At 35.8% G+C, this 26,753-nt stretch overlaps 1 protein-coding gene across 5 annotated transcripts in view; it reads right to left on the reverse strand.

Annotated features, from left to right (window-relative positions):
* Positions 1 to 26,753, reverse strand: part of ksr2 (kinase suppressor of ras 2) — a 109,929-nt gene that overhangs the window by 67,985 nt on the left and 15,191 nt on the right. For all 5 annotated transcript variants that reach the window (XM_084113755.1, XM_084113758.1, XM_084113757.1 and 2 more), the window contains exons 3-5: positions 26,292 to 26,442; positions 12,139 to 12,174; positions 10,095 to 10,605 (exon numbers count right to left, since the gene is read on the reverse strand). In XM_084113755.1, the coding sequence (XP_083969881.1) occupies positions 10,095 to 10,605; positions 12,139 to 12,174; positions 26,292 to 26,442 (698 nt within the window). The remainder of the gene's footprint in view (positions 1 to 10,094; positions 10,606 to 12,138; positions 12,175 to 26,291; positions 26,443 to 26,753) is intronic.

The following is a 26,753-nucleotide window of genomic DNA, read 5'->3' on the forward strand; positions in this document are numbered from 1 at the left end:
GACCGCTCATTAATGGGACAGAGAAAGAAAAGGCTGGCATTAACATGGATGAGGTTTGCTTAATGGCCCGATCCCTCAAACACACAGTGCTTAAACAAATGTGCAAGGAGATTTACAGCCTAGGCCCTAGCACATATAATACATAGAAAATGCAAGAGAGAAAGTCAGATTCACTGTAAGAAAAAAACTGTGGCTGAGTGAAACTCGTGACGCCTGTCAAGAACACACTAAGGTCTTCTTTCACCCAAAATTGAAAAGGAAAAAATGCAAAGAAGAAAAGTTACATGGACCCTTTTCACATTTCCGGGTTTGTCAGAAGCGGAAGTCGTCATATAGTTGGGTAAAATGCTGCTGAACTGAAACTACAACAAATCTTTTTCTTTTTTTTTGCGTTCACATTTGCTCGGATAACAAAAGAAAAAAAATCCATGATAGTGTTTCTATGAGTTCACAAAAAAATGGAGAGATTGATTATGTTGGTCAGAAGAGAGAAAGATGTCAAATTTGCCATTGCAATAGAAACACTCGCACAGCAAACTAGCTTATAAACTAGTTTTCTGAAATGTAATGCCAAGGTAATGAAACACAATGTATTTTGTAATAAATTACATTTTTTAATAATGAAAATATAAGATTTAAAGATTTAAAATGTTAAAAACTGTGGAAACACATCATCACAGTCTGTGAAAAAGCACAGATCAATTTAAAATGTAAAGAATGTATACATCCTGGTGGTATTTGTTCTGTATTTAATGTGCTAGTGCTACAATGCAAATTTATTTATTATTTGTTTTAAATCATGGTGATTGTAATACAGCATGGAGAATCTTTAATGATAATACGGAGAATTGCAAACTCAAAAATAAAACAAATGTATGATAATGAGAATTGGGAAATTTGACCAGATCGGAATTCAGGTACAGGTCAGCATTAGAGTCGTGATTTGTGTCTTGAGAGAGGAACAGGTTTGTCCTGACGCAGATAGTATTGGGACTCTATTCGACATGAGGATTTATGAGCTGTTCGTGCACATTTTGAAGAGAGAGGCCATTAAAAGAGCTTTTAAGACTGCACAGCACTGCTGTGCCTTTTTTAATTCTCTATCGGTTGTACACTCGATAGTGCAGTGCATTGTGGGATTGAATGAGTGCACTCATTAAGGTGTATTATGGATTTGGACACCACTACAAACGGCTGTCCCCTCAAATAGTGCCCTATTTAAGGGTATAGGGGGCGATTTCGGACACAGCTGAGGTCAGACAATGCTGGTGATGTGGGCTAGATGAGTTCCAGGTGTGTGTGGTTAGGTGCCAGGGATGATAATGGGAAATGCAGTCTTTGACAATAACGTAATGATATTTACACATTTCTATGTGTGGCTCAAAGGAATAGCGCAAAAATTCTGTCATCATTTACTCACCCTCAAGTTGTTTCAAATCAATTTCTTTCTTCTGCTGAACACAAAAGAAGATATTTTGAAGAATGTCGGTAACCAGACAGTTGATGAGACCCATTGACTTCCATAGTATTTTTTTCCTACTATGGAAGTCAATGGGGTCCATCAACTGTCTGGTTACCGACATTATTCAAAATATCTTCTTTTGTGTTCAGCAGAAGAAAGAAATTCATTCAGGTTTGAAACAACTTGAGGGTGAGTAAATGATGACAGAATTTTCATTTTGAAGTGAACTATTCCTTTAAATGTCAAAATACCAGTATAATGAGCTCTGTTCACTTCTTCACTAACCTCTAAAAACAAACGGTTAATACATGATTCAACACCAGCCTCAGTCACTCTATTTCACAATTACTATTTAAAAAAATGACTAGACAACTCAAAAACACAGAAAGCCCTTTGTTCATTAGCAACTTCAATCTTCCACTGGCCATGAACAAACATTTGCTGTTAGGTCTAAATGTTGATGAAAGTACAATGATAGGAAAAAGAAATCCATTTCCCCGAACCAGAAATTTAGAAAAGATTTCATCACACATCAAATTTTATGTAAATTACTTTTCATTGTGGAAAGGTGATTCTGTCTGTGTGTATTTATTCTTTATTCAATGACTCATCTGCATGATAATACATTACTTTGAATTTTCAAATATAACCCTGTTCATTTAATATGGAAAGTCTTTATACAAAAATCAGTTTGACTGCGCAACTAAAAATGGTCTTCTTTTAATGCTTGCAAAAATTTGCCTTTGAGTTTATACAATGTTAATACAAATCTAATATTTATATACATCTACACAAATTGTGTATTGGTATTCCCTTGCATCATAATATGCTTGATTCTCTCATTTTTGTATGACTTTTGTAAGCCCAAGAGACATGATCCTATTTCCATATTCTTTAGATTCCCAGACGCCTCAATATCCCTGAACTAAACACGATGATCAAACACAGGTCTGCTCCTCATCTCATTTCAAAAGTTTTCAGCAATAAAAAAAAAATACTCTCATTAAAAGCGAGATGTGCAGGAAGAAGGAGTAAAGGGGAGGTAACAGACCTAATCAATCCAAACACAGCGGCTCACATTGAGGCGGATGCAAATTTCCCAATTTCAAGTAATCCATGGTGGAATTACTTGAAGAAAAGGCTTCACAGCGTGATTTATGCGCCTCCTCCTCCATATTCCACCCTGTTCCCAGTCCTCTCTCCAGTATTTACTCCATTTCTCCATCAGAGTCTCCCGAGCTCATCAGAATAAATAAAGGAGTGCTTAACATTTGCCATAAAGACAGCCGTTCCCACGCATATACACACTCTCATTAAGTACTGCACAAACAGACCTTAACTTTCATGAAGGAGTGTATTATATTTATATATATAATTTATTCTTTTAGACAACTTTATAAAAGTAAGCTTTCTCACATACATGTATAAGGTTGCATGCGCTGTCTAGCGTTCACTCATATTAAATAGGATAAGTAAATGTCATCTGCGTGACAAAGTTCTAGAGTTCTACAGAGCAACTTAAAGAGGCCTTAATATGCTCTTTTACAAAGTCTTGATTTTGTTTTTGGGGTCTACTAGAATGTCCAAAAAACGCTTTATTTTTTCACATATTTTACATTGATGCAGGCTTGCAGCACCTCTCCTCCCAGTCTGTCAGTAACACACTGTTTAGTTCCTCCAAGACTACAGAGTTTTTCAAATTTTAACCGATTGTGAAATCTGGTTACATCACACACATAAGGACAATCTTCAGTTGGGTTCCTCTGGATGATGCATTCTCATGTTTACTGTTATTACCTTGTCAATTCACAATAAAAGAGCCATGTTTGCAGTCGTGCCACCCTGAAAATTGAGAATATACAAATCGCTAGAAAAAAGTTTTTCAATTATCTCAACAGCTTTAAAACTACTGATATTTATAAAATTAGTTTAGATGAAAGGTTTCAAACCTAAATGATGCTATAGTATTTAGTTTTTAATTATTTTATTATCAAGACACCATTTTAAATAGTTGTCTTAGTCTGTTTATATGACAGTTGGGGGTTTAAGATAACAAAACATAAAAAATATGTGCTATTTAAATGTACTAAAACTTAATTCAAACTAAATAGGTTTTGTAGGATGAAGTGATATAGGTTGTGAATTTATCAAATAATTTTAAAACTAAATAATGCACTTATTACACTTATTATGCACTCCCATGCATTCCCTGGCAATCAAACCAATAAATCTTAACTCTGAAAAATCTTCAATGCATTTTGACTGTATAACTTCTTTAAAACATGAGTAACTTGTGAAATTACAGTTTTAAAGTAGCTAACTGTCTTCCGGCTCATCAAGTAGTTGACTAGCACAGAGGCCCGGAGAGACATTGGCCTTTATGCAGATGCATGTTGACGCTCATTAGCATAGCAAATAAGCCTTGCTAATTATCTCTACAGCTGAGAGCAGCACTCAGCTTGAAAAGGGCAGAGAGAGAGGTGGCCCGGGTACATAAGCAAAATTAATAGCCATCCACTCCACGCTAAAAAAGTTTAAGATGTGACGACTGCTGAGCGTTGCAAAGATGGGCTGAGAATCAAATGACCTCAGGAATATACATATAAATTATAAATTCACCAAAAAACATATTATATTTATATATATATATATTTTCAATATATGTTATAGTTATATATTATTTAACAAAAATTTGATATCTACAAAATGACATATATAGATAGAGACATTAACGTTCAAAAGTTTGTGGCCGGTAAGATTTTTTTATATTTTAGAAAGAAATCTCTTATGGTCATAAAGGCTGCATTTATCAATATTGAGAAATACTATTACAATTTCAAATAACTGTTTTTATTTTATTATATTTTAAAATGTAATTTATTCCTGTGATTAAGCTGATTTTTCAGCATCATTACTCCAGTCTTCAGTTTCGTATGATCCTTCAGAAATCATTCAAATATGCAGATTTTCAGCTCAACAAACATTTCTTATTATTATCAATGTTGAAAACAGTTGTGCTGCTTATATTTGTGTGTGTATAAATATGAACATGCATGTAAAACAATTGCAGAGATTCTTATTTCATCATAATTCACCCCCCAACCATTCAAAAAAACTCTCTAATATATATTGAAAAGGTCCTCGAAAAACACTGAAACTGACACACTTCTTATTCAGCCAAGTAAGGATGGATATTAGCCAATGCTGATACTGTCTAACACTGGTTGATGAATCAGGCTGACCGATATATCTGTCAACCACAAACAGACATAGAATATGGATAATACATAAAAATGGAGACAGATAAAACAAAATTGAAATCATATTCAACAGATTACAATGCCAAATGAATCTAAAAAATCCTATCAGTTACAATCCAATCACAAAGGCGGAATCAGATGACATGCAAATCAAACAACCCTAATTTCATCATCTCCTGCTTCTCCGTTCCAGCCGTTTTTCGCCTTCAAACCTGCCAGATATAATAGAACAGCTGCCAAGCATTTCACGCTTCTAACGCCTTTCAAAAATATCTCCTCACACACAAACACGATACAATACAGGAGCCGGCAAGTAGAAAGAATGCTGCACAGTGCAAATGACACCATGAATGATGAGCAGGGAGAAAATAACATTCATGTTGGCTCTTCATGAGACGACTAAAGGATAGACACATTCTCACAGTCTCCATAATACAGATTCTTCTCATATGCTAGATGCACATTTGAATGGTGAGAGAATTCCTCTGTCCGGTCTCGTTAAAAATCCATCATTAGGAATTCTGAAAGTGCGTGTGCGTTTGAGCGTGAGTGTCTCGGTGTGTGAGGGTCATAGGTTAATGTGAGCTGTCAAAAGGTTTGTAATTATGAGGAAGAAACATGGTGAGCTCGGGTACATGCCCACTTCTGTCCCTCGAGACGACGAACATTTTTCCAGAACGTCAAAAAGAGCCCATTCCTGAAGAGAAACACAATTTCAGACTCCAAACAACCTGTCCCCGAGCTCTCGAATATAGAAGTTCTTCAATAAAAGATTAGTTAGTTTAGTTTTATCTTGGGGTTTTTAATTAACACAAGCAGATTTGGAGTCGTGATATGGCAGTATTAGTCTTGAGACCTTTCGAGACCACATAAACGTGGCCTTGGTCTGGATCTCATTAGGTGGTGTCTGGGTCTCAGGTTATGGGATATATATACACTTTTATTCTGCAAGAATGCATTAAAATGCTAATAAAAAGTCACAGTGAAGACATTTCTATTTCAAATAAATGAAGTTTCCTTGCCCTTTCTATTCATCAAAGAATCCAAAAGAAATGTATCATGGTTTCTACAAAAATATGAAGCAGCACAACTGTTTTCAACACCGATGATAATAATAAGAAATATTTCTTGAGCAGCAAATAAGCATATGATTTTTGGAGGATCATGTGACACTGAAGAATGAAACCAATGATGCTGAAAATTCAGCTTTGCATCACAGGAATAAATACATTGCAAAATATATTACAACAGAAACACTTATTTAAAATTGTAATAATATTTTACAACATTGCTGTTTTTACTGTATTTTGACCATATAAATACAGCCTTGTTGAGCAAAAGAGACTTCTTTCAAACTCATTAAAAAATCTTCCAGACCCAAAACTTTGAACAGTAGTGTAAATAATAAAAAAAAAAATAGTGTAATTGAAGAATTATTCACAAAATTCATTCAGTCACAAGACCAGCTACATGCTTAAAGAAAGTAAATTTTGATTTCATGTTGACTTCAATTCTCCTATTAACAGCCATGTCTTCAATAATTTCTTAATTGACAGTTCAGGTTTTCTCCAATTTCACCAGTTCACACGTACATGAAATCAGATGTAGTAATTTATGCGTATTTGACGTGCTGTCCGGGAGAGGGCTACGAGCACGGAATTTGGCCCAAACCCAGAGTACTCCCCCCTTTCGACTGGGATAGAAAACCAGCCAAGAGTGAGGTGATGGGGTGGTGGAGGGATGCTGTGAAACTGTCATGGGACAGAGGTGAGGGAAGGCTATATTTATACCGGCTTCCTCTTGTGCTGATTGGTTGTTGATTACCTGAACGTGCTCCTCCCTCCCTTGTTACATAAAACTTCATTTATCATTAAAACTGTCAATATCGGACCATGACAGTGCCTCACCAAGATACATTCATAATCAATCTGCACACATGCTGCACACAAGCTAAGCATCTTTCATTCGTCGTGATCCTATCAAATCAACAGAAAATCCAAATCCATTGTGACTGAAATAGGAAGTTGGTGTAAAACTTATTAATATACAGTACTACCTGTTCTAGTAACTATTTCCTCTTTTTATGATTCAGCTAAACAGCTGTTCTAATGAGATATCTGTAGCACCACACGTCATCTATTAAGGTAGGAAATGAAAACACAGCATTTCTCAATCAGCTTATGCAAATATGTAAATACGGCCATAAAGCAATTGTGGTTAGAATGTCCTGCAACTGGTGATGAAACAAACCATTATGAGCCACTAAGACTTTATATAGAAAGTACTCCTCAACAATAGCAGTGAAACAATGTGGGTTTGACAGTCAAGCTCATTAGCCGTTTCAAATTATGTATTATGAAAACCTTCATAAATTGTGGAAAGGTGTTTTGGAGAGACTTTAGGCCCATTCACACCAACGACGATAACGATAATGATAAAGATATAGTTCTAAAAATCGTTCTAAATATAAAAGAATAGCAGAGGCCACACCACAAATATAACAATAATGGCACAGAGAAACAATATCTTTGCTGATATTCAAGCTGATGAGCGATAAAAACATTGACAACCAATCAGAATCCACCCTGCTTTAAAGGGGTGGTATAATGCTCTTTTCACAAGATGTAAAATAAGTCTCTGATGTCCCCTGAGTGTGAATGTGAAGTTTTAGCTCAAAATACCCCACAGATATTTTTATATAGCATATAGCAATAATGTCTGTCCCTTTAAATGCAAATGAGCAGCTGCTCCCGGCACAGAGGGCGGAGCTTCAACAGCTTGTGTCCTGAAAAATTCAAAAACTTTTTTTTTTATGTTTAAATTTATGTAGCTGATGTGGAGTTAACTATCTTCTAATCATTGTTTAGCATATTATGTCATGATAATCTATAAATCGCGTTCCCTGGGGTGGGGTTTATGAAAATTTTAGGGTTGTTATGTAGTCCATACCAGCCGTTTGTTGTAGTCCTTAAAAAGCAATTTCTTTAAAAGAAAATATCTCCCTTTGCTTTGAACTTTGAGTGTTGTAACTTTGCAGATGTTGTTTATGCTCAAACAGCAACATTACACACTAACTAAAGTTAGAAAAGTGAAATCATAATCAACCACCCCTTTAAAGAGAAATGTGGGTGTTTATTTTGACACCAATCTTACCTTTGAATATCATGTTAAGAAGTTGGTGCAGTCTTGTTTTTATCAGGCAAGGCGGTTTTTGAGTTTTAATGATATAGAGAAGCTTATTCATGCTTTTATTTCATCCTCAGTCTTGATTATTGTAATGCCTTGTTCTCTTCTTTAAATCATCGTACTTTATCACGTTTACAATTAGTACAGAATGCTGCGGCCAGACTATTGACACGGACAAAGTTATTTAATCATATTACACCTGTTTTAGCTTCTTTACATTACATACAGCTATCTGTTCATTTTAGGATTGATTTTAAGATTGTATTGGTGACATACAAAGCATTAAATGGTTTGGTGCCTGAGCTTTTGACCTTACAAAACAGTGAGATGTCTTAGATCTTCTTTAAACAAATTGCTGGCTGTTCCAAGAACCAAATATAAAGCAAAAGGAGATTTTCAGTAAGGGCTCCAAACTTATGGAATAGTTTGCCTTTGGATATTAGATCTACTGAATGTGTGTCTGTTTTAAAATGTCGTTAGTGATGTCTTTTTGTGTGTTTTGGGGTTTGATATTTTATATTTATATTACATTTTTCTTGTTCATACATTGTGTATAGCTATTCATGAATGTATTCTTAATGATTGTGTTCTTGTATTGTGTAAAGCATTTTGTACATTGCATTTTTGTAAAGTGCTAAATAAATACATTTCACTTACTTTTAACTGTTCAGACAGCAAAAGTCATTTTGCATCCACTATTTCCACACAAACGCCCAACATCTACATCCTAACTGGGGCAACCGATGTACATGTATTAGTGATGCTTATGATGCTTTTTGCACAATATTTCACTAACCAAAACATTTTTAGTTTATACATAAGACCAAGAATGCTGGAAAACTAAATCAAGAAAATGGTCTCACCGTTGACCTGAGCCTGAGGCTAAAATGTACAATAGTAGATCTGGATTCACAACTGATGAGCTGATTAGCTGACTAACTCTTATCTACAAACAAATTCCAGCGCTGGTCATAAATTAAAATCCAACAATAGGCTTTGACAATGAGATATGCTTGGACTTTTTGAAATGCCATGCATGTTCACGCCTAAACGTATTGCTTCATAAGGCGGGTTAATTATACAACACGATGACCTCCTTGCGCAAACATATCAGTGCCTGTTCACAAACTATCCTCTGCATGAAATCAGCAAAGTCTCAAATGAACAATACAAGTCCCAAATCAGGTCTAGTGGAGGTATCGGAATAGCTTTGTCCTGATTGGATTTCCCTATTTGCTGGCATTCTCAGCATCCAGGCCCTTATTAAAGGGGCATGGAAAGGGTCTGGATCACATCAGAGCAGGGGGACTGGTAATCACTGATCTAATGCCATTTAATCCAGTTTACTGATCTAAGCTAGGAAGTAATGTCTCTCTATTCTTCTATTTCTTTCTTTCTCGCAAGACAACACAAGGCACTTGAGCATCATGAAACCTCATACGTTACGCTCTAAAATGATTATTCATGCACAAAAAAACAGCGTCTTTGAGAGTCTAGAGACTGCTGCTTGCAGATTATTCCAAAAAGTTTGCCACTAACATTTTCCTAATTACATGATACTCTACTCTCTTACTTTTAAGTTAATTTATTTCAGCTAGTTTCGTAGATATAATTTCTTATTTTCTTTTAGTCTATCTTAAAGTACTAAACTAAGTTTAACAAAAAAATATATATATATATGGTATTAGTTTTAATTTTAGTTAACCCTGGTTTGAATTACACAGATCTGCTGATTTATTAGTGTTTCATGAATAGTTTCCAATATGAAAGAAATGCAAGTATATTTTAAGGGTTGTATATATATATATATATATATATATAATAACAATCCCAGAATGCATTGCACTAAGCTTGACTTTTATTCAAAATGGAGGAATTGCATATATTAAAAAAAAAATTATTAAATGAAATAAATATATATATATGTGTGTGTGTGTATATATATATATATATATATATATATATATATATATGCTGATTAATTAATTAATCAGTGCATTCTGGGATTGTAACTGTGAGGGTATTGAGCGATGCATTTTAGAAGGGAAGCCTAATTTTGCTTCCTTACTTTTGGCTTTTGCATCAAAAACATGTTTACGATGCCTTAAAATGCTGTCTACGTATGATTTTGCTGAGCTAGAGACAAACATGTGTCAAATCAACATTTAAAATGCACTATGACTCACTTGGGTGTCTGTGCGTCATCTATTCTGTTCCCCAGCTGGAACTCGTGGGATTTGCTGCGGTGCAGAGCCGTGAACCCCGGCAGAAGGTGGATGAGCTTCCGGCTGGCGGGCGGTGGGGTTCCGGGGGCCTTCAGTTTATTCCTGCGCCTGACCTGCGGCGTCCCTGGAGGGGTCATGGTGTTCACTACTAAGGGAGTCCGCGGAGGGGTGTGGGCAAAGTGCCTCTGTCTGGGGGAAGGAGGGAGAGAGTGATGTCCCGTATCCAGAGGCGAGGGAAAGAGGCCGGAGTGAGGGTCTACGGTCAGCCGGTCTGAATGCAGGTGAGGGGAGTAAAAGGGGGGCGCCAGGGCCTGGGGGCTCTGGCACAAGTGCTGGCTATAGCGCGAGTGCAATTTGGGGCTCTGGGAGAGCTGGAGACGGACCCACTGACTGGGGTCCGACGGCCCCACTGGGGTGTTCTCTTTACCCGACTCAGACGTGGGCCACTGAATGGACCAGTCCTGCTTGGATCCTGTGGACACACAGTGTGAGAGGTGGAGGTTTGTACTGGCCAGAATAAAGAGGTACAGGTAAGTTAGAGAAGAAACACTGGAGAAGAAGAAATGAGATAAGATGAGAAGTAATAAGAAAAGAAGAGATGAGAAGTAAACAGGTGATGAAATAAGAAGAAGAGAAGGGACGAGGTTAAATGAGGTTACATGAGATGACAAGAGAAGAAAAAATGAAGATGAGATGAGACAAAATTAGACACGTATAGCGGTTGTTGTTTTTTCTATGCCTAAAGCCGATATCTTAGAGAACAAAGTGAATCAACACAAATGAAAATTTATTTTACATAATATTTAATAAAAAAATGAATCAATTTGAACATAAATTAAACTTAATTTAACAAATCTGTAAAATAAATATTTATTTATTTACAATTTATTAACATATTTATGAAAATAATATGAATTCATTTGAAAATGAATCATTTTGAACAAATAAATTTGACTTAATAAAAACAAATATGTAAAATGAATATTTACTTTACATAATATTTACTAAAATAATTTGAAAATGAATCAATTTGAACAAATAAATTTGAATAAATTTGAGTCAACTAAATTGAAAAAAAAAAATCTGTAAAGTGAATATTTATTTTTACATCATATTTACTAATATAATTTGACAATTTAAAACATTATTTTGAACAAATAAACTTGATAAAAACAATGAATATTTATTTTACATTATATTTACTAAAATAATTAATTTTAAAATTAATCAGTTTCAACCAATAAACTGAACTTGATCAAAAAAATCTGTTTTACTGGTGTGAATCTGTTTTAATTTGAAAATGAATCAGTTTGTACTTGATAAGAATATATATATACAGTATTTACCAAAATAACTTATAATTTGAAAATTAATCAATTTTTAAAAAGACTTAAAACAGATAATGTAATCCTTTATCAGTCAAACAGAAAGAGATGAGATGATACAGCATGAGATGACAGAAGAGAAGAGAAGAGAAGAGAAGAGAAGAGAAGAGAAGAGAAGAGAAGAGAAGAGAAGAGAAGAGAAGAGATAATACTGTATGTGAGGCAAGATTCAACAAGAGAAGAGAAGAGAAGAGAAGAGAAGAGAAGAGAAGAGAAGAGAAGAGAAGAGAAGAGAAGAGAAGAGAAGAGAAGAGATAATACTGTATGTGAGGCAAGATTCAACAAAGAGAAGAGAAGAGAAGAGAAGAGAAGAGAAGAGAAGAGAAGAGAAGAGAAGAGAAGAGAAGAGAAGAGAAGAGAAGAGAAGAGAAGAGAAGAGAAGAGAAGAGAAGAGAAGAGAAGATGAGTTTGATACCAAGTGCCAGATGAAGGATGTCAACAGTGAAGAGACTCAGACTGCATCTATCATGACAAACAGACAGAAAGATGAAAGGATACGTGTGATTGAGAGCAAAGTGATTCTGAAATGTCTGAATGTAATGAGTACTGAAGTTGACTGATACGCAAACACTACTATGACAAAAGACACGTTTGAGAAAGAGAAACTGACGGTGCCTCACCTCCATTACTGTGTAACTGGTCCTCCTCAAGTTGTTCTTGAAAAACAAAAACAATGCAAATTCATTAATAAATATTTAAATGCAATTCAATGCATATTCATTTGATTTCTCTATGGCCCTTATCTAAAAACAATACTAAAGCAATTAAGAAATGATCCCATCTGAGAGTATCATTTATCATTTATTAGATTCAGGTATATTTGTCTTTGGACTATCATTAATTATTATGCTAAGAGCAAATTAATCTTAAATTTAACCCTCTTTGAATCTTAGAGCAAATCCCATTCATAATAGAATCACCAACACCAATAATGTAGAAGAACAAAAGATGACACAAACACAAAGCTCACAGTGAACTTTATCTATTAGTGATCCACCTTTTGTCCCAGAGGATGACCATCATCCATCATGTCCTGTTTTTCACAATCTCTCTAGCTTTCTCTTTCCCTCTTTCCTTCCCTCAAAAATAATTTGGTGTTGACGTAAATGTCAGTGCATTGACGTTAAACTCTGCATTACAGCGAACAAACAGAAAACATTAAAGATGTCTAAAGATGTCTTTTCGGGCTAACCCATTTTCTGAGCATATGTATTTTCAGGAGGTGAGCTGAGGAAAATGTTTCCAACTCTGGGAGAGCAGCAAGGCTTGCTGTGATTTGATTGATGGTGCCTTTATTTAGAATAGCTGAACGACAGGAAGATGGATGGTAACCCATACGAGGAAATGTGCTCCAGAACATCAACTCTTTTTCAAACTCGCCTAACAGGTTAATTGTAAAAGTGGTTAAATTTTTCATTCAAGTATATTGCTTTAATTCTGCACCTTATTAAATGATGTGTTCCCAAAATGCATGTTAACTTTGCTGCGATTTTATTGGGCTCCACAAATACTGGCACCCTTGGTAAATATGAGCAAAATGAGTCTTTCATTCAAAATATTCACAAAAGTCTAATCTGTAATTAAAGTCAAATAGTAGAAAGAAAGAAATTCGGTAACACTTTACTTAAAGACTTTATGTATTATAAAAGTATTTTAATGCATTAATTATGGTATGTGATGCACCTTAAAATGCATTGGATGGTCTCATGAATAATTGTAATCACAGTTTTGATAAATTATATAACACACCTTAAGAAAGTATAATTATATTTTAAATAATCAATTAAAAAAGACTTAAAACATTCTATAATCCTTAATCAGTCAAATTTTGGTTACAATTTTTTATGAAAATATATAATGCATTATAACGTACATTATGAATACCTTTATAATGCATTATACATAAAGGCATTAAGTAAAGTGTTACCAGATTCTTATTATACATTATTTTTCTGAAATATATGTAATTTAGAATTGCAAAATCTATGTGAGAAATCTTTCATTCTCACATGAAATTCCAGGTCGTATGGTTTCCTATAAAAATGACCATTTTATCCATGAAAATTCCCTGAACAACAGACACATGATATGACTACACCTTTAGGCTTCAATTTTATTTAGTTAAAATTTGTAACTCTGATTTCAAATATTACATTTTTCTTTAAGTGTGATTTTTTTTGCCTACATTTTATTAATATAGGACACGGTCATGTAATATCACAAGCCGGATTTGAATGCATGCCGCTCACATGGGCATCACAGATGTCAGGGTAAATGTAGTAATCTTTAGGTCACATTGCAAAATACAATGCAAAACTATATCTTCACAAAGTTATGGTTTACAAATAAAACTTTCTAAAAAAAAAAAAAAAAAAGAGAAATGTCAAAAATGGTCAGTTTTCGTCAAAGATTGTTAATCAGTAATTGCTTTGAACCCACAATCCACCAACTCCACACACAAACATCATTACAGGAGCTTCCCTCTTGTGGTTTCTACCTGGGCCGCGGCTCAGCGGTCACAGTTCACTGTGCACAAATGAATCCAAGGGCTCTTAACAACCCCCCAACCCCCCTACAAGACACGCTCGCTCTAGGGGACACACTCCCACTCTTTGAGCATGATGGGAGATAAGTGTTTGCTACTCCTAAGGAGGGGTCCAGTGGGCACAGCTGAAGGACACTTCTCACAGTCCACCCCATGGCCTGGAAGATGCTCAAATGAGCATTTTTAATTACAGCAAGGAGATGACAAACAAGCTACTCGAAGTTTCAAAGTTTCAGGCATGGACACCACTTGACCCGCTGTGTGACGTTTGCCATGTCTAGTTGCGCGCGCGATTGAGAAATCAATGACCAGCTACTCAGCTGACAAGTACTAATACTTAGCATAGCCTCGAAGGATCATTAAACAACATCCTTCTCCTTCTTTCAGGCGATTTCTAAGGAGTGACAAACAAACAAAAATCCTAAACACTTACCCTAAATGTGTAGTTCATTTTAAAAGTGTGACATTGACCAGAAATGACAATATATGGACTTAGAAAGAAGTTGAAGACATTGGGCCAGATTTTAGCCTGGCTAACGTCAGACCTCGTGTCATTGAGACGTGGTCTGGGAACCACATGTTCATTTTCTCGTATTTGAGGCGTGGTTTACGAATGCCCAGAGCAGTTTATTGCAGGTTTATTGGGTGCTACGAATGTCTATCAAATGCGCCTGTACGTAGCTCATAGCCAATCGTTTCAATTATACCAGATGACGTATGTAGAGCGACAGAAATTCGACGAGGAAGAATACGATGGGTCAGAGATTTGTGTACACGATGGCGTTCAGCGACTAAACTACTTAGAACACTATCTAAGACTGCATCGAAAGGTAACTTCGCGTCTGATGCCATGTTGGATCCATAGATATAAACAAACTGCTTCGGTGTGTCGCATAGACGTCGTCATCGTCTTGCTGCTCCCTCCCCGTTCTGTGATTGGTTCCTTTTTTGAGGGGAAAATCTGGTCCATGGTGTCCAGGCTGCCTAGCAGCGTGAATAAAATCGTGCTGCGCTCAAGGCAGTGTGGGGAAACCCAGGCTAGCCAGATTTACTAAACAGGGCAAATTAGCGTGCAGCCGCAATCTAAAAGAAAAAGCGATCTACTATCTACTTACAATGCGCAAATTCAGTGCCATGTCAGGCGCAAAATGTGTTAAGACTTGCCTTTTTGGGGTGGTAAATAATGGCGCAAATACCAGTAAATTGACAACTGCAAACCTTAGTAAATCATCTTGCGTGATTCATTTAAATACTCTCCTCCAATAATTGTGCGTCTGAAAGGGAAACTCCTACAAAAGCATATGAAATAATGGCGCAAATACCAGATAATTGACTACTGGAAACCTTAGTAAATCACCTTGCATGATTCATTAAAAATACTCTCCTCCCATTCATTTTGCGTCTGAAAGGGAAACTCCAACAAAATCATATGTAATATGGTCAGCCAGAAAAATAACTGTGTCCATGCTTTTTAAACAAACTACACCAGGGTCATCACTTGTACACCATGTTTCAAAAGCACTAACCAGATATCCTTTCTACTTTATGTTTTGCTTTGTGTATATGTTTGGGGTCAGTGACAAATTAAAAGATTGAGTACAACTATAGGCCAAATATATTTAGACTTTTCTGTCAGTATAAGTCAAGTATACTTAAGTGCAATTTGAAATATATTTCTAAATCGTACACAAAAAATATATTTCTGAGAAGTACTTAAAAAGTAGACTGAAAGTATACTTTCTCATTTTTAGTTTAAAAGAAGGGTAACACTTTAGTTTAGGGTCCAGTTCTCACTAGTTGCTTATTAGCATGCATATTACTAGGATATTGGCTGTTTATTAGTATTTATAAAGCACATAATAATGCCTTATTCTACATCCCTTAATCATATAATACCTAAACTTAACAACTACTTTACTAACTATTAATAAGCGTAATTAGGAGTCTATTGAGGCAAAAGCCGTAGTTAATAGTGAGAATTGGACCCTAAACTAAAGAGTGACCAAAATAACTACACTTCAATATTTTTTTTTCTTAAGGGTAGTAACACCCTGAAATGAGTACAAAGATTTTTTTAAAAAACCTGTTTGTTCTTCAAAAAAAGCTGTTATATGTATTTTTCTAAACATCCTCATCTCACCACCCCATGTAGTTTTGTCTGTCGTCAATTTTCAACCTCAAGATTCACCTCTGTCTTGCTACAGAAAGGTGTGAATGAATCTGTCTGTTGTGCAGTCGATTGTGGCAAGAGCTATCAATAATTCCAGTGGCGTCACGCCCATTCAAAGTGCACGTGCCCCCTCAGATTTTTCCTCCCTGATAATTTTTTTGTCACAACTTTATTCCTATTATGCTCCATAATATACCATAGCCTACAACGACTCAAATGTATTCTTCTGGATGTGTAATAAATCGGTCAGCATCAGCCCGCCCCTTTTTCCTAATATGGTGTCTGTGTATATCAAATCTAGAGCGCTGAATCTTTGCTGTGTATGTTCAAGCAACTCACTCGTCTCGCACGTTGAGCTGGCAATGTTTTACAGATGGTCTTGAAGTGGTAAGTGGGCAAAGCAACAAATCGGCATTGAATTAGTTATCGGATGATATTAAAAGGTAGTGGGATTATTTGTGGTTGACCTGGAAATTTTAACTTGATCAAAAAGTTATGGATTTGATATTAGCTGCGAATTCAGAGCATTAACTTAAGTTGTGTCAACGTTATCGATAGCTAGCCTAGTCTAACCGTAAACTAGATGGCTAACGTTACTGCCATACAAAGCCATAGTAACGTTATGTGATCAGTTTTGAAACATCTGTTCTGTGTTGTCTTGTGTCAAAGTCTCCAGCTGGTTCAATTGTTTTCAGTTTCATAGAAACGAGGGTGTTAAATTTGTTGTAGGCTAACTGCAAAATCCAACCTAATGTTATCAAGGCATTAAAATAACTTAATTTCAGAGCACCACAAAGTCAGACCTCAGCACCTTTATGTACCTTTAATGTAAGATCGTTCTTAGGTCACATACCAATTTAAAATCATAACATAAAAACTGCAATGGTACTGTTTTTAAAATCATGTGTAGTAGGCCTAAGTGTACAGTAAGTGTGTGTGTAAACATGCTTTAATGAAGTAGACTTCAAAAGCTTTTGAATTTGAGCTTACAGTTCTTTCATCAACCTGTCTTTTACAGAAACTTACAAAATAGATACTTTAACTTAGTCCTCAGATAGAGGAGGGTTGCTGCTAGCTCCGTTAAGGTATTTCTGTCCCTCCCAAACTGCATTGAAATGGTATGTTTAGCAGCCAGAATTTAAAAATTTTGAACCCCTCCTAACATGATCCATATCACCCGTCAGAAAACAATTGCAACGTCTCAGATTGTGCCCCCCCAGAATTTGGGCTTGCATGACGCCCCTGAATAATTCCTCAGTGTTTGTTCTCCTGAGATGATGAATGTCTTATTAAAGCAAGCAACAATTGTTAAAGATTTAATCCTACATAATTAATATCGCTTGAAGACGTGCATTGCCTCGCAGTTAGTGTTACAAACGTTCTTCCTGATTAAATTCATTGCATTTTTGAGCTACAAATCAACTCCTCTCATGTGCAGAACTTGATGCCACAACAAGGCTAGAGTGTTCTGGGAGTTTGACAAGATATTGCTATGAGGTTGCTAATGTGTTTTGAGTGGTTGTTAATATACTGTATTGCTATGCTGTTGCTAGGGTATTATGCATGGTCATTTACAAAGATATGCAAATCTATAGGAAGTTTCATCACCCACCAGGTCTAAATCAAGTGCTAAGAAATCAAGCCGCTCCAGTTGAAATTCCATTGAGGTCTGTAGCACAAACAGTGTGTGACGAGCTACATGACCAAATTGCTTACTTAGGGTTAAAGGTTGGTTCAAATCCCTAACTATGAGTCTTATAACACCACTAATAACATAATGTCCAGACTACAGAACACAAAGAAGGAAAGTCAATCAATAATAATCCATCCAGTAAATCCTAATGAGAACATGTCAACATTTCTGAAACAATACATTTGCAGTCACAACCATTGCCTAGCAACAGTGCCTTATGCAACTGCTACAAAGGGACACATGGATGCTTCTATTAGCATCTCGATTAGCAATGCCATTATCACAAGTCGAAGATACTGCCATTAATGTCACAAAACGACTCATGAGAGGTGTCAAGACGACTCGTCCCCCCGCGGTTTGCCCATACATTATCATTTCCCAATACCGTTAATTAGGTTCTGCTCTAATAATAAAGCAATATGACTTTGACTACATTACACGATGACTATGTATATGACTTAGCAGTGATATTTGTGTCAAGACAAGGCTAATTATAAAGGCTCTCAGCCCTCCAGAGTCGACAGAATCCTGACAGACACAAGTATCAAATCAAAAAGACATTTGAAATATTTTTAAATGACTAAGTCTCTCCAACCAAACATGCTTTTAACCAAGAGGAACTGTACTTTTACTATGAACTTCTTTGTTTTACATGCATATAAAAGGCATTTTATGTGTTACACTTTACAATATCATTCAAAGGTTTGGGGTTAGTAAGATTGAAAAAAATTTTTTATCAATTTTATTCAGCAAGGATGCATTAAATTGATCAAAAGCGACAGTAAAACATTTATAATCTTATAAAAGATAATAAATGTAAGTAAATGCTGTTCTTTTGAACGTTCTACTCAAAATATCCTGATAAAAAAATGCATCACAGTTTCCCCAAAAATATTAAGCAACAGTTTTAACATTGATAATAATAAGAAATGCAGCAAATCACCATATTAGAATGATTTCTGAAGGATCATGTGACACTGAAGACTGGAGTAATAATGCTGAAAATTCAGATTTGCATCACAGGAATAAATTACATTTTAAAATATATTCAAATAGAAAACAGCTATTTTACATTGTAATAATATTTCAGAATATTTTACTGTGTCTTTGATCAAATAAATACAGTCTTTGTGGATATAAGACACTTCTTTCAAAAACATTAAAAACTTTGAATGGTATAAAGTAAGCTCTATTGACAGCTTCTTTTCCTACTTCAAAAATTCAGTCACACTTCAGTTTAGGGCCCAAATCTAATTTATAGTTAGTATAAATCTCGCTTATTAATAGTTAATAAGGTAGTTGTTAAGTTTAGGTATCATAGGATTAAGGGATGTAGAATATGGTCATGCAGAATAAGGCATTAATATGCTTTATAAGTACTAATAAACAGCCAATATCCTATGCATGCTAATAAGCAACTAGTTAATAGTGAGAATTGGATCCTAAACTAAAGTGTTACCAAAACGTCTAACAGACTGTCTGTTACACTGAAACTCTAAATGGAAATGTTCTGGTAATTTGGAACATCCCACTTTAAGTACATTCCTGGACACACATTTTCTTTTGTTTTTATGACATGAGGGACAAGTTGAAATGATTGCAAACATCGCGGAAAGATGCTGCTGACAGAGCTTAAATTGTATTGAACCTTGAATATTTGTTTAAAGTCAGGTATAATGAGAAGTAAAAAAAATCATGGTTTATATAAATTCTTTTTTGTACATTTTTCTTTTACGAAAACAGACACTTTTGGGTGAATATATGTGGAAATGACTTCTGAAAAACAGATTATAATGCTGTTTGAATGACTGCCTTTGTTGGCAATTGAAAACATACATTCCAATTACACACTAATATGGATGATAAGCGTTTACAATGAGGAAGCCTGCAGGGGAGAATTGTGGGTAAAACAAGGACACAATTAGAATCCCGAATGTGACTTACCAGCATGCTAACTGACTCAAGATAATACATTTGAACAGAATTACACTCTTTAAGGCATTTATCTTTTCTTACTTTGGTTAATTAACTCTTAAGTGTCTGAAGGTGATGATACACAGGGCAACTTTTTGAGCAATGTTGCTAGGCAATCTTGCCGAGCGATTGTTGCTTGGGCACTTTGCCATTGAAAATGGGCAATACATTTCTATCTGGATAATTTAGATCGGTCGTGGGCCCTGTGTCTCATCTGATTGCCCGTTGATGGCAACATTGCCCAGCAACATTGCTCAAAAAGTTGCCCTGTGTATCATCACCTTGAGTGTTGCCTCCAGCACTGCCTTCAAATCATATGTGTGGTTGTCAGTTGTATGCAATCTCTCTTTTTCATCAAAAAATAAAATAAAATAAAAATAAATCATGTTTAAATGTCCAAGAGATGCTCAAAGTGAATAAATATCTCTACGAGGTCAGAGGCACCTGTGAATAAAGTAGGGTTTTCTAACTCTTGGTATAGATTAATAACTGCACTAATCATTTATTCAGTGCTTTTGAAAACACACCATACTCGTCTGGAGCAAATACATAAAAGTAAACTCATTTTGTACAATATGGATTTGTCTGAGAAATGAAGGCACTGTATGTTGGAAATAACCTGGTTTGATTGAACACCATAATGTTTTCATGCCAATTATGGTGATTTGGTCAAACAGCTGCTCTGTAGTGATAAAAAATGTATAATGTAAAAAATACAAGTGAATTCGATGAAGACCAGTGAAAGAGAGTTTTGTCCAACAACGGGAGGTCAATTAAATAGCAAGATGAGCAGTATTATACACCTGATCTTTATAAACTGTAGATGTATGAATCCTGACATGCTGAACATGAAACTGGTACATACTATTTAAAGGTCTTGGGAAATGGCTGAGATGTGATTTTCCACTTTCACTATGGTGTATGTCTTTTAAAAGATAAGACAGAAATCCCAAAACAAAAGATAGATGACTGATTCCCTTGCGCTGCTTTGCTCTGCCTACAAGAACCCTGCTTGACAAAATGACTTTTTTTTCTCTGGAGAGCAGTGAGGTGTGAGGTAAATCACATGGAACACAAAATAAAAGGTTTAATCGAACATCATGCTTTCTTTCATAAACTGAGACTGGATGGTGACCAAAGCTCCATAAAGCATCTTAAAAGTAGCCCATATGACTCATGTACTATATCATATTTAAGTCTTCTAAATCCTCATAATAGCATTATGTGAGGAACAGACCGACATACTGTACAAGTCTTTATTCACTGTTAATCTTTCTCGACATTCCTAATCACCGTTCACTTTCATTGGATAAAAAGAGCAGCTTGGATCACAGAAGAAACAATGTCCCAAGTGGGTTAGGAATGACATGAGAGTGAGTAAATGATGACAGAATTCTCATTTTTAGGTGACCTATTCATTTAAATGAATCAGAATCTGAATAAAGACACAGCAGAGATGAGAACAAGGGGGGTATATAGTGGCAGACGGAGATGGAGAGTGCTAAAGAAAAATAAATCAAGATGAAGAGAGGTGCGATTTCTAAATTACACACCACACTCTCGCGACAGCTGGAGTCCCCCGTCGTCCTTGTGTGGCACCTCTGCTGAACCCGTGCTGCGTCCTCAACAAGCTACCAGCATTTCTAAGCCCGTCTTTAAAACAAAGCAATCCAGCCTGATCTCACTTTCAACAGTGCAATCGGCGGTTAGCGCTGTGTCTGAACACTATCACAGCGGGAATCCACGTTTCAGAAAATCCAGGCACTCCAGGGCGGCCGCACTAATGCTACTCAAAGCAAATACAGAGTCAATGGAGGAAAGAAATATCCAATGAGGGGGTACCACGAAATTGGTAAAGAGATTCAATTACAACAAACTGCATGACATTTTATCACTTTTTTTTTATCAAGATACCAGCACAATTTGAACAGATAGAGAATAGCCTGTAAACTAACACTCAAATATAAGGTAACTTTTTTTTTTTAAAGCACTATGAGGCTTGTGCAAAGTAATATGTGTAATATAATTCACCTGCAAAAGAACATGCCAGAATAGTTCTCCTTTGTTTCTATTCTAACATTTACACAACATACTAACAGACTGAAAAAGCTTTGCTGCCCTCTGTTGGTCAACACAGACAGTTTTAAGTTTCCCGGAGTTTCCCGTTTTGTCTTTGATCCTTGATAAATATGAACAAAGAAGCCTGTGAAATTCATTCGAGAATTTTTTTAAAAACATTTATAAAAATCGAATGTTTCATTCAGGTAAAACAATGGAAAATGTGGGGAAAATCTCATTATGAAATAATATACATTGGCCAAGACTAATGGCAACCTTTCATTTCATACTTTTTACAACCTCCTTTTGCCAAGATAACAGCTTTTGAGTCCTATAATTCCTGATGAGTTTGGAGATCAGAGACCATTCCTCTATACAGAATCTCTCCAGATCCTAATTTTCCTAATTTCATGTTGATAAGCTCTACTCTTCAGTTTTCTAGGATTCAGGTCAGGGGACTGGAATGGACATGGCAGAACCAACCACGGCTCATTATAAGATTTCTAGCATAAGTGATCTGTTTTGATTTTGGTTGATCTGTTGGTATTTGATAGAATCCACGATGCCATGTATCTGAACAAGATGTCCAGGACCTCCGGCAGAAAAATAGGCCCACAACAAGAAAAGTTCCTGCAGTATTTATTCGTACACATGGGGTAATTTTTATCCCCATCTGCACCAAACCTATCTGGTGGGTTTGCTGCCAAAAAACTCTTTTTTTTTAGTTTAATCTGAACATGCAGTCTCTTTTGAAGTTCCAGTCGTGTCTGGCAACTGCAAATGCTGGAGTTTGTTTTTGGAGGAGAACAGAGGATTTTTCTTGAAACCTTCCCAAACAACATGTGGTTATTTAGGTGCTAATTTTTTATTTTTTATTTAAGGTTTTCTGACCCAGAGACTTAACTAATCTCTGCAATTCTCCATCTGTGATCCTTGGGGAGTCTTTGGCCACTCAAACTTTCTAAGCAGATTTGTAACATCTATAGTTGATTGGAACTTCTTAATTATTGCCCTGATGATGGAAAAGGGGATTTTCAATGCTTTAGCTATTTTCTTACAGCCACTTTTTTATTTTGTGAAGCTCAACAATATTTTGCTGTACATCAGAACTATATTCTTTGGTTTAACTCATTGTGATGGATAATTAAGGGAATTTGCCCTTTGTGTTTCCACATATTCACACTCCAGTAAAACAATAAGTCATGGCTGGAGAATATCATGTTCCTAGTCACACTGGTGTGCTAAAAATAATAATAATAATAATAATAATAATGAATATGAAGGGGAATCTACTTCAGAGATATTTTACTCATAAGAACTTGTAGAGTTTTGGAGGGGAAAAAAAATATTTCATAATTTGATTTCCTTCCCCCACATTCATTCATTTTACTCCAACGAAATGTTAGATTTTTGTATTATTTTTTAATTAAAGATCAAAAGGATAAACAATGCAGATTTATTTTCACAACTTTCTTAGATCATATTTACCAGGGGTGCCAATAATTCTGACCACATATGTGTATATTATGTGCAAGATGTGGTTTTATAGGCTCCGGTCCTTCAAGTGATTTAGCATCAGTTATCAAGCTCGTCTAACTTCACACACTGGTGACATCTTAAACTTTACTGAGATTAGAACATCTGCAGCAGAAACACTTCCTTCAATCAAATCTTTTTCAGGTGAGAGCAGGAACAATCATCTCCAGCTGTGGAGGCAGAGGACAAACACTGCGTTCGGATATTTCCGTTCATTTAAAGTGTGAGGTTACCTAACACCATTATCAAACTGTGCTGTATTTAGAGAGCATAGTAATACAATGCTGCCCTCCAGTGGTAGAAACACACGCACAACGAACAAGCTCTGAGGTATCATACAGCATGTATAAACACAGTCCTGAAGCTCACTGCAATGAAAAGACTCATTTTATTTAAAAACCTTTTATTTTCTTGTTTCAAACATAAAATATACTGCTGAAAATTTGATTAAATGTATATTTTGTGTTACTATGGCTAATGATTTTTAAAACATAAGCTTCTATAGGGTAACAAATGATTACATTTGTAAAACATTTCTGTGCATATCGTTTCCAATTATTATTTTTTATCAATAGTAGTAGTAGTAGTAATACTATACTATAGTAGTTTAACTACACTCACCATCCACTTTATTAGGTACACCTGTTCAACTGCTTATTAATACAAAAGTATCTAATCAGACAACAGTCAAGATGATCTGATAAAGTTCAAACTGAGCATCAGAATAGAGAAGAAAGGTGATTTAAGTGACTTTGAACGTGGCATGGTCTGAGTATTTCAGAAACGGCTGATCTACTGAGATTTTCATGCACAAACATCTTTAAGGTTTACATGGTCCGGAAAAGAGAAAATTACCGGTGAGCATCAGTTCTGTGAGTGAAAATGCCTTGTTGATGGCAGAGGTCAGAGGAGAATGGCCAGACTGGTTCAGCTGATAGAAAGGCAACAGTAACTCAAACAACCACACGTTACAAGCAAGGTCTGCAGAAAAGCCTTGAAGCAGACGGGCTACATCAGCAGAAGACACACCAGTGCCATTCCTGTCAGCTAAGAACAAGAAACTGAGGCTATACAATTCATATGGTCTCACAGAAACTGGACAATAGAAGACTGGAAAAACGTTGCCTGGTCTGATGAGTCACATTCAGATAGTAGGGTCGGAATTGGGCGTAAACAACATGAAAGCATGGACCCATCCTGCCTTGTATCAACGGTTCAGGCTGCTGGTGGTGTGATGGTGTGGGGGATATTTTCTTAGCACACTTAGTACCAACTGAGCATCATTTAAACGCCACAGTCTACCTGAGTATTGTTGCTGATCAAGTCCATCCATTTATGACCACAGTGAACCATCTTCTGATGGCTACTTCCAGCAGGATAATGCACCGTGTCACAAAGCTCAAATCATCTCAAACTGGTGTCTTCAATGGCCTCCACAGTCACCAGATCTCAATCCAGTACAGCACCTCTGGGATGTGGTGAACTGGGAGATTCGCATCATGGATGTGCAGCTGATAAATCTGCAGCAACTGTGTGATGCTATCATGACAATATGAACCATAATCTCTGAGGAATGTTTCCAGCTCAATGTTGAATCTATGCCATGAGGAATTAAGGCAGTTCTGAAGGCAAAAGGGGGTCAAACCCAGTGTTAGCAAGGTGTACCTAATAAAGTGGCCGGTGAGTGCATACTAACTTTATTACAGCGGAATATTTTATTTGTATGTATACACCTATGTTATATATAAACTACCATTCAAAAGTTTGGGATCAGCAATATTAAAATAAATTAAATGTTTTATTCAGCAAGAATTCATTAAATTCATCAAAAGTGTAAGTAAACACATATATAATTGTAATTACAACTACTATCTATTTCAGATTTATCGAAGAATCTTGAAAAATATCATGGTTTCCACAAAAATATTAAGCAGCACAACTGCTTTCAATGTTGATAATAATAAGAAATGTTTCTTGAGCAGCAAATCAGCATATTTGAATGATTTCTGAAGGATCATGTGACACTGAATACTGGAGTAATGATGCTGAAAATTCAGTTTTGATCATAGGAATAAATGACATTTGAAAATATATATTCAAATGAATTGTAAAAATATTTCACAATATTACTGTTTTTACTATATTTTGGTCAAATAAATGCAGCCTAGATGAGCATAAGAGACTTCTTTTAAAAATATTAAAAATACCCCAAGCACAAAGCTCCCTCCCCAGTCCATCCCGCCTGTATATAATAAACTTAAATACTAAATAAAAAACTTCACACAAAAACAACCTTCTATATCACTAAACGCATCATAAGTAAAATCAGATGCATTATATGACACTGAGTTACATGAAGATATTTTTACACCACAGTCCACAATAATGAAACTCAGCATTGTGTTGCCCTCTACTGGATGTTCTCTGGTAGAGCTTTTCTCTCACGCCAGAACTGTGAACAAAACTATTAATACTCCCTTCTAATGATCTATTCCAGTAATTCTCTGCAATGTGCTTTAATACTTTTCTGTTCTTTTTGCCATAAAGTGTAAGCAGACGAACGATAGATCTATCTATCTATCTATCTATCTATCTATCATTCGTCTGCTTACACTTTAGATAGATAGATAGATAGATAGATAGATAGATAGATAGATAGATAGATAGATAGATAGATAGATAGATAGATAGATAGATAAGATAGAATTTGTGCTATATTAACACGTCACCACTACATTTCTAATAGCACTGTCAGTAATTCAGGACTGTGTGAAGGCTTTCAGAACAGTGAACTCACCTGATTTGTGGGCTGATCGTAGACATGTGAGCGAGGCATTGAGCCGAGCACATTCTTCATCACTCGCTCCAAACTTCAGCAGTGCCTCACACACCTGCTCATCCGACATCTCCAATAGAGCCTCGAGAGTCAGCTCACCTGGGGAGATCTCCTACAACAAAGACACGCACACACAACTGATCAGTGATGGAGATGAGTCTGAGATATTCCAGTTGAAAAAATAGTAAAATACTACACTACTATTCAAAAGTTCAGGGTCAGTACGTTTTTTTAAAGTTAATACTAAATTAACATATAAAGTATAAATTAATATTTTTATTCAGTGTGGATGCATTAAATTGATCAAAAGTGACAGTAAAGACTAACATTGTTGCCTAAATTTTCTATTTTAAATAAATGCTGTTCTTTTGAACTTTCTAATCATCAAAGTATCCTGAAAAAATGCATCAGGGTTTCCACAAA

The sequence above is a fragment of the Abramis brama genome (assembly GCF_963993115.1).
Source record: "Abramis brama genome assembly, chromosome: 5".
In the NCBI taxonomy this organism is placed as follows: domain Eukaryota; kingdom Metazoa; phylum Chordata; class Actinopteri; order Cypriniformes; family Leuciscidae; genus Abramis; species Abramis brama.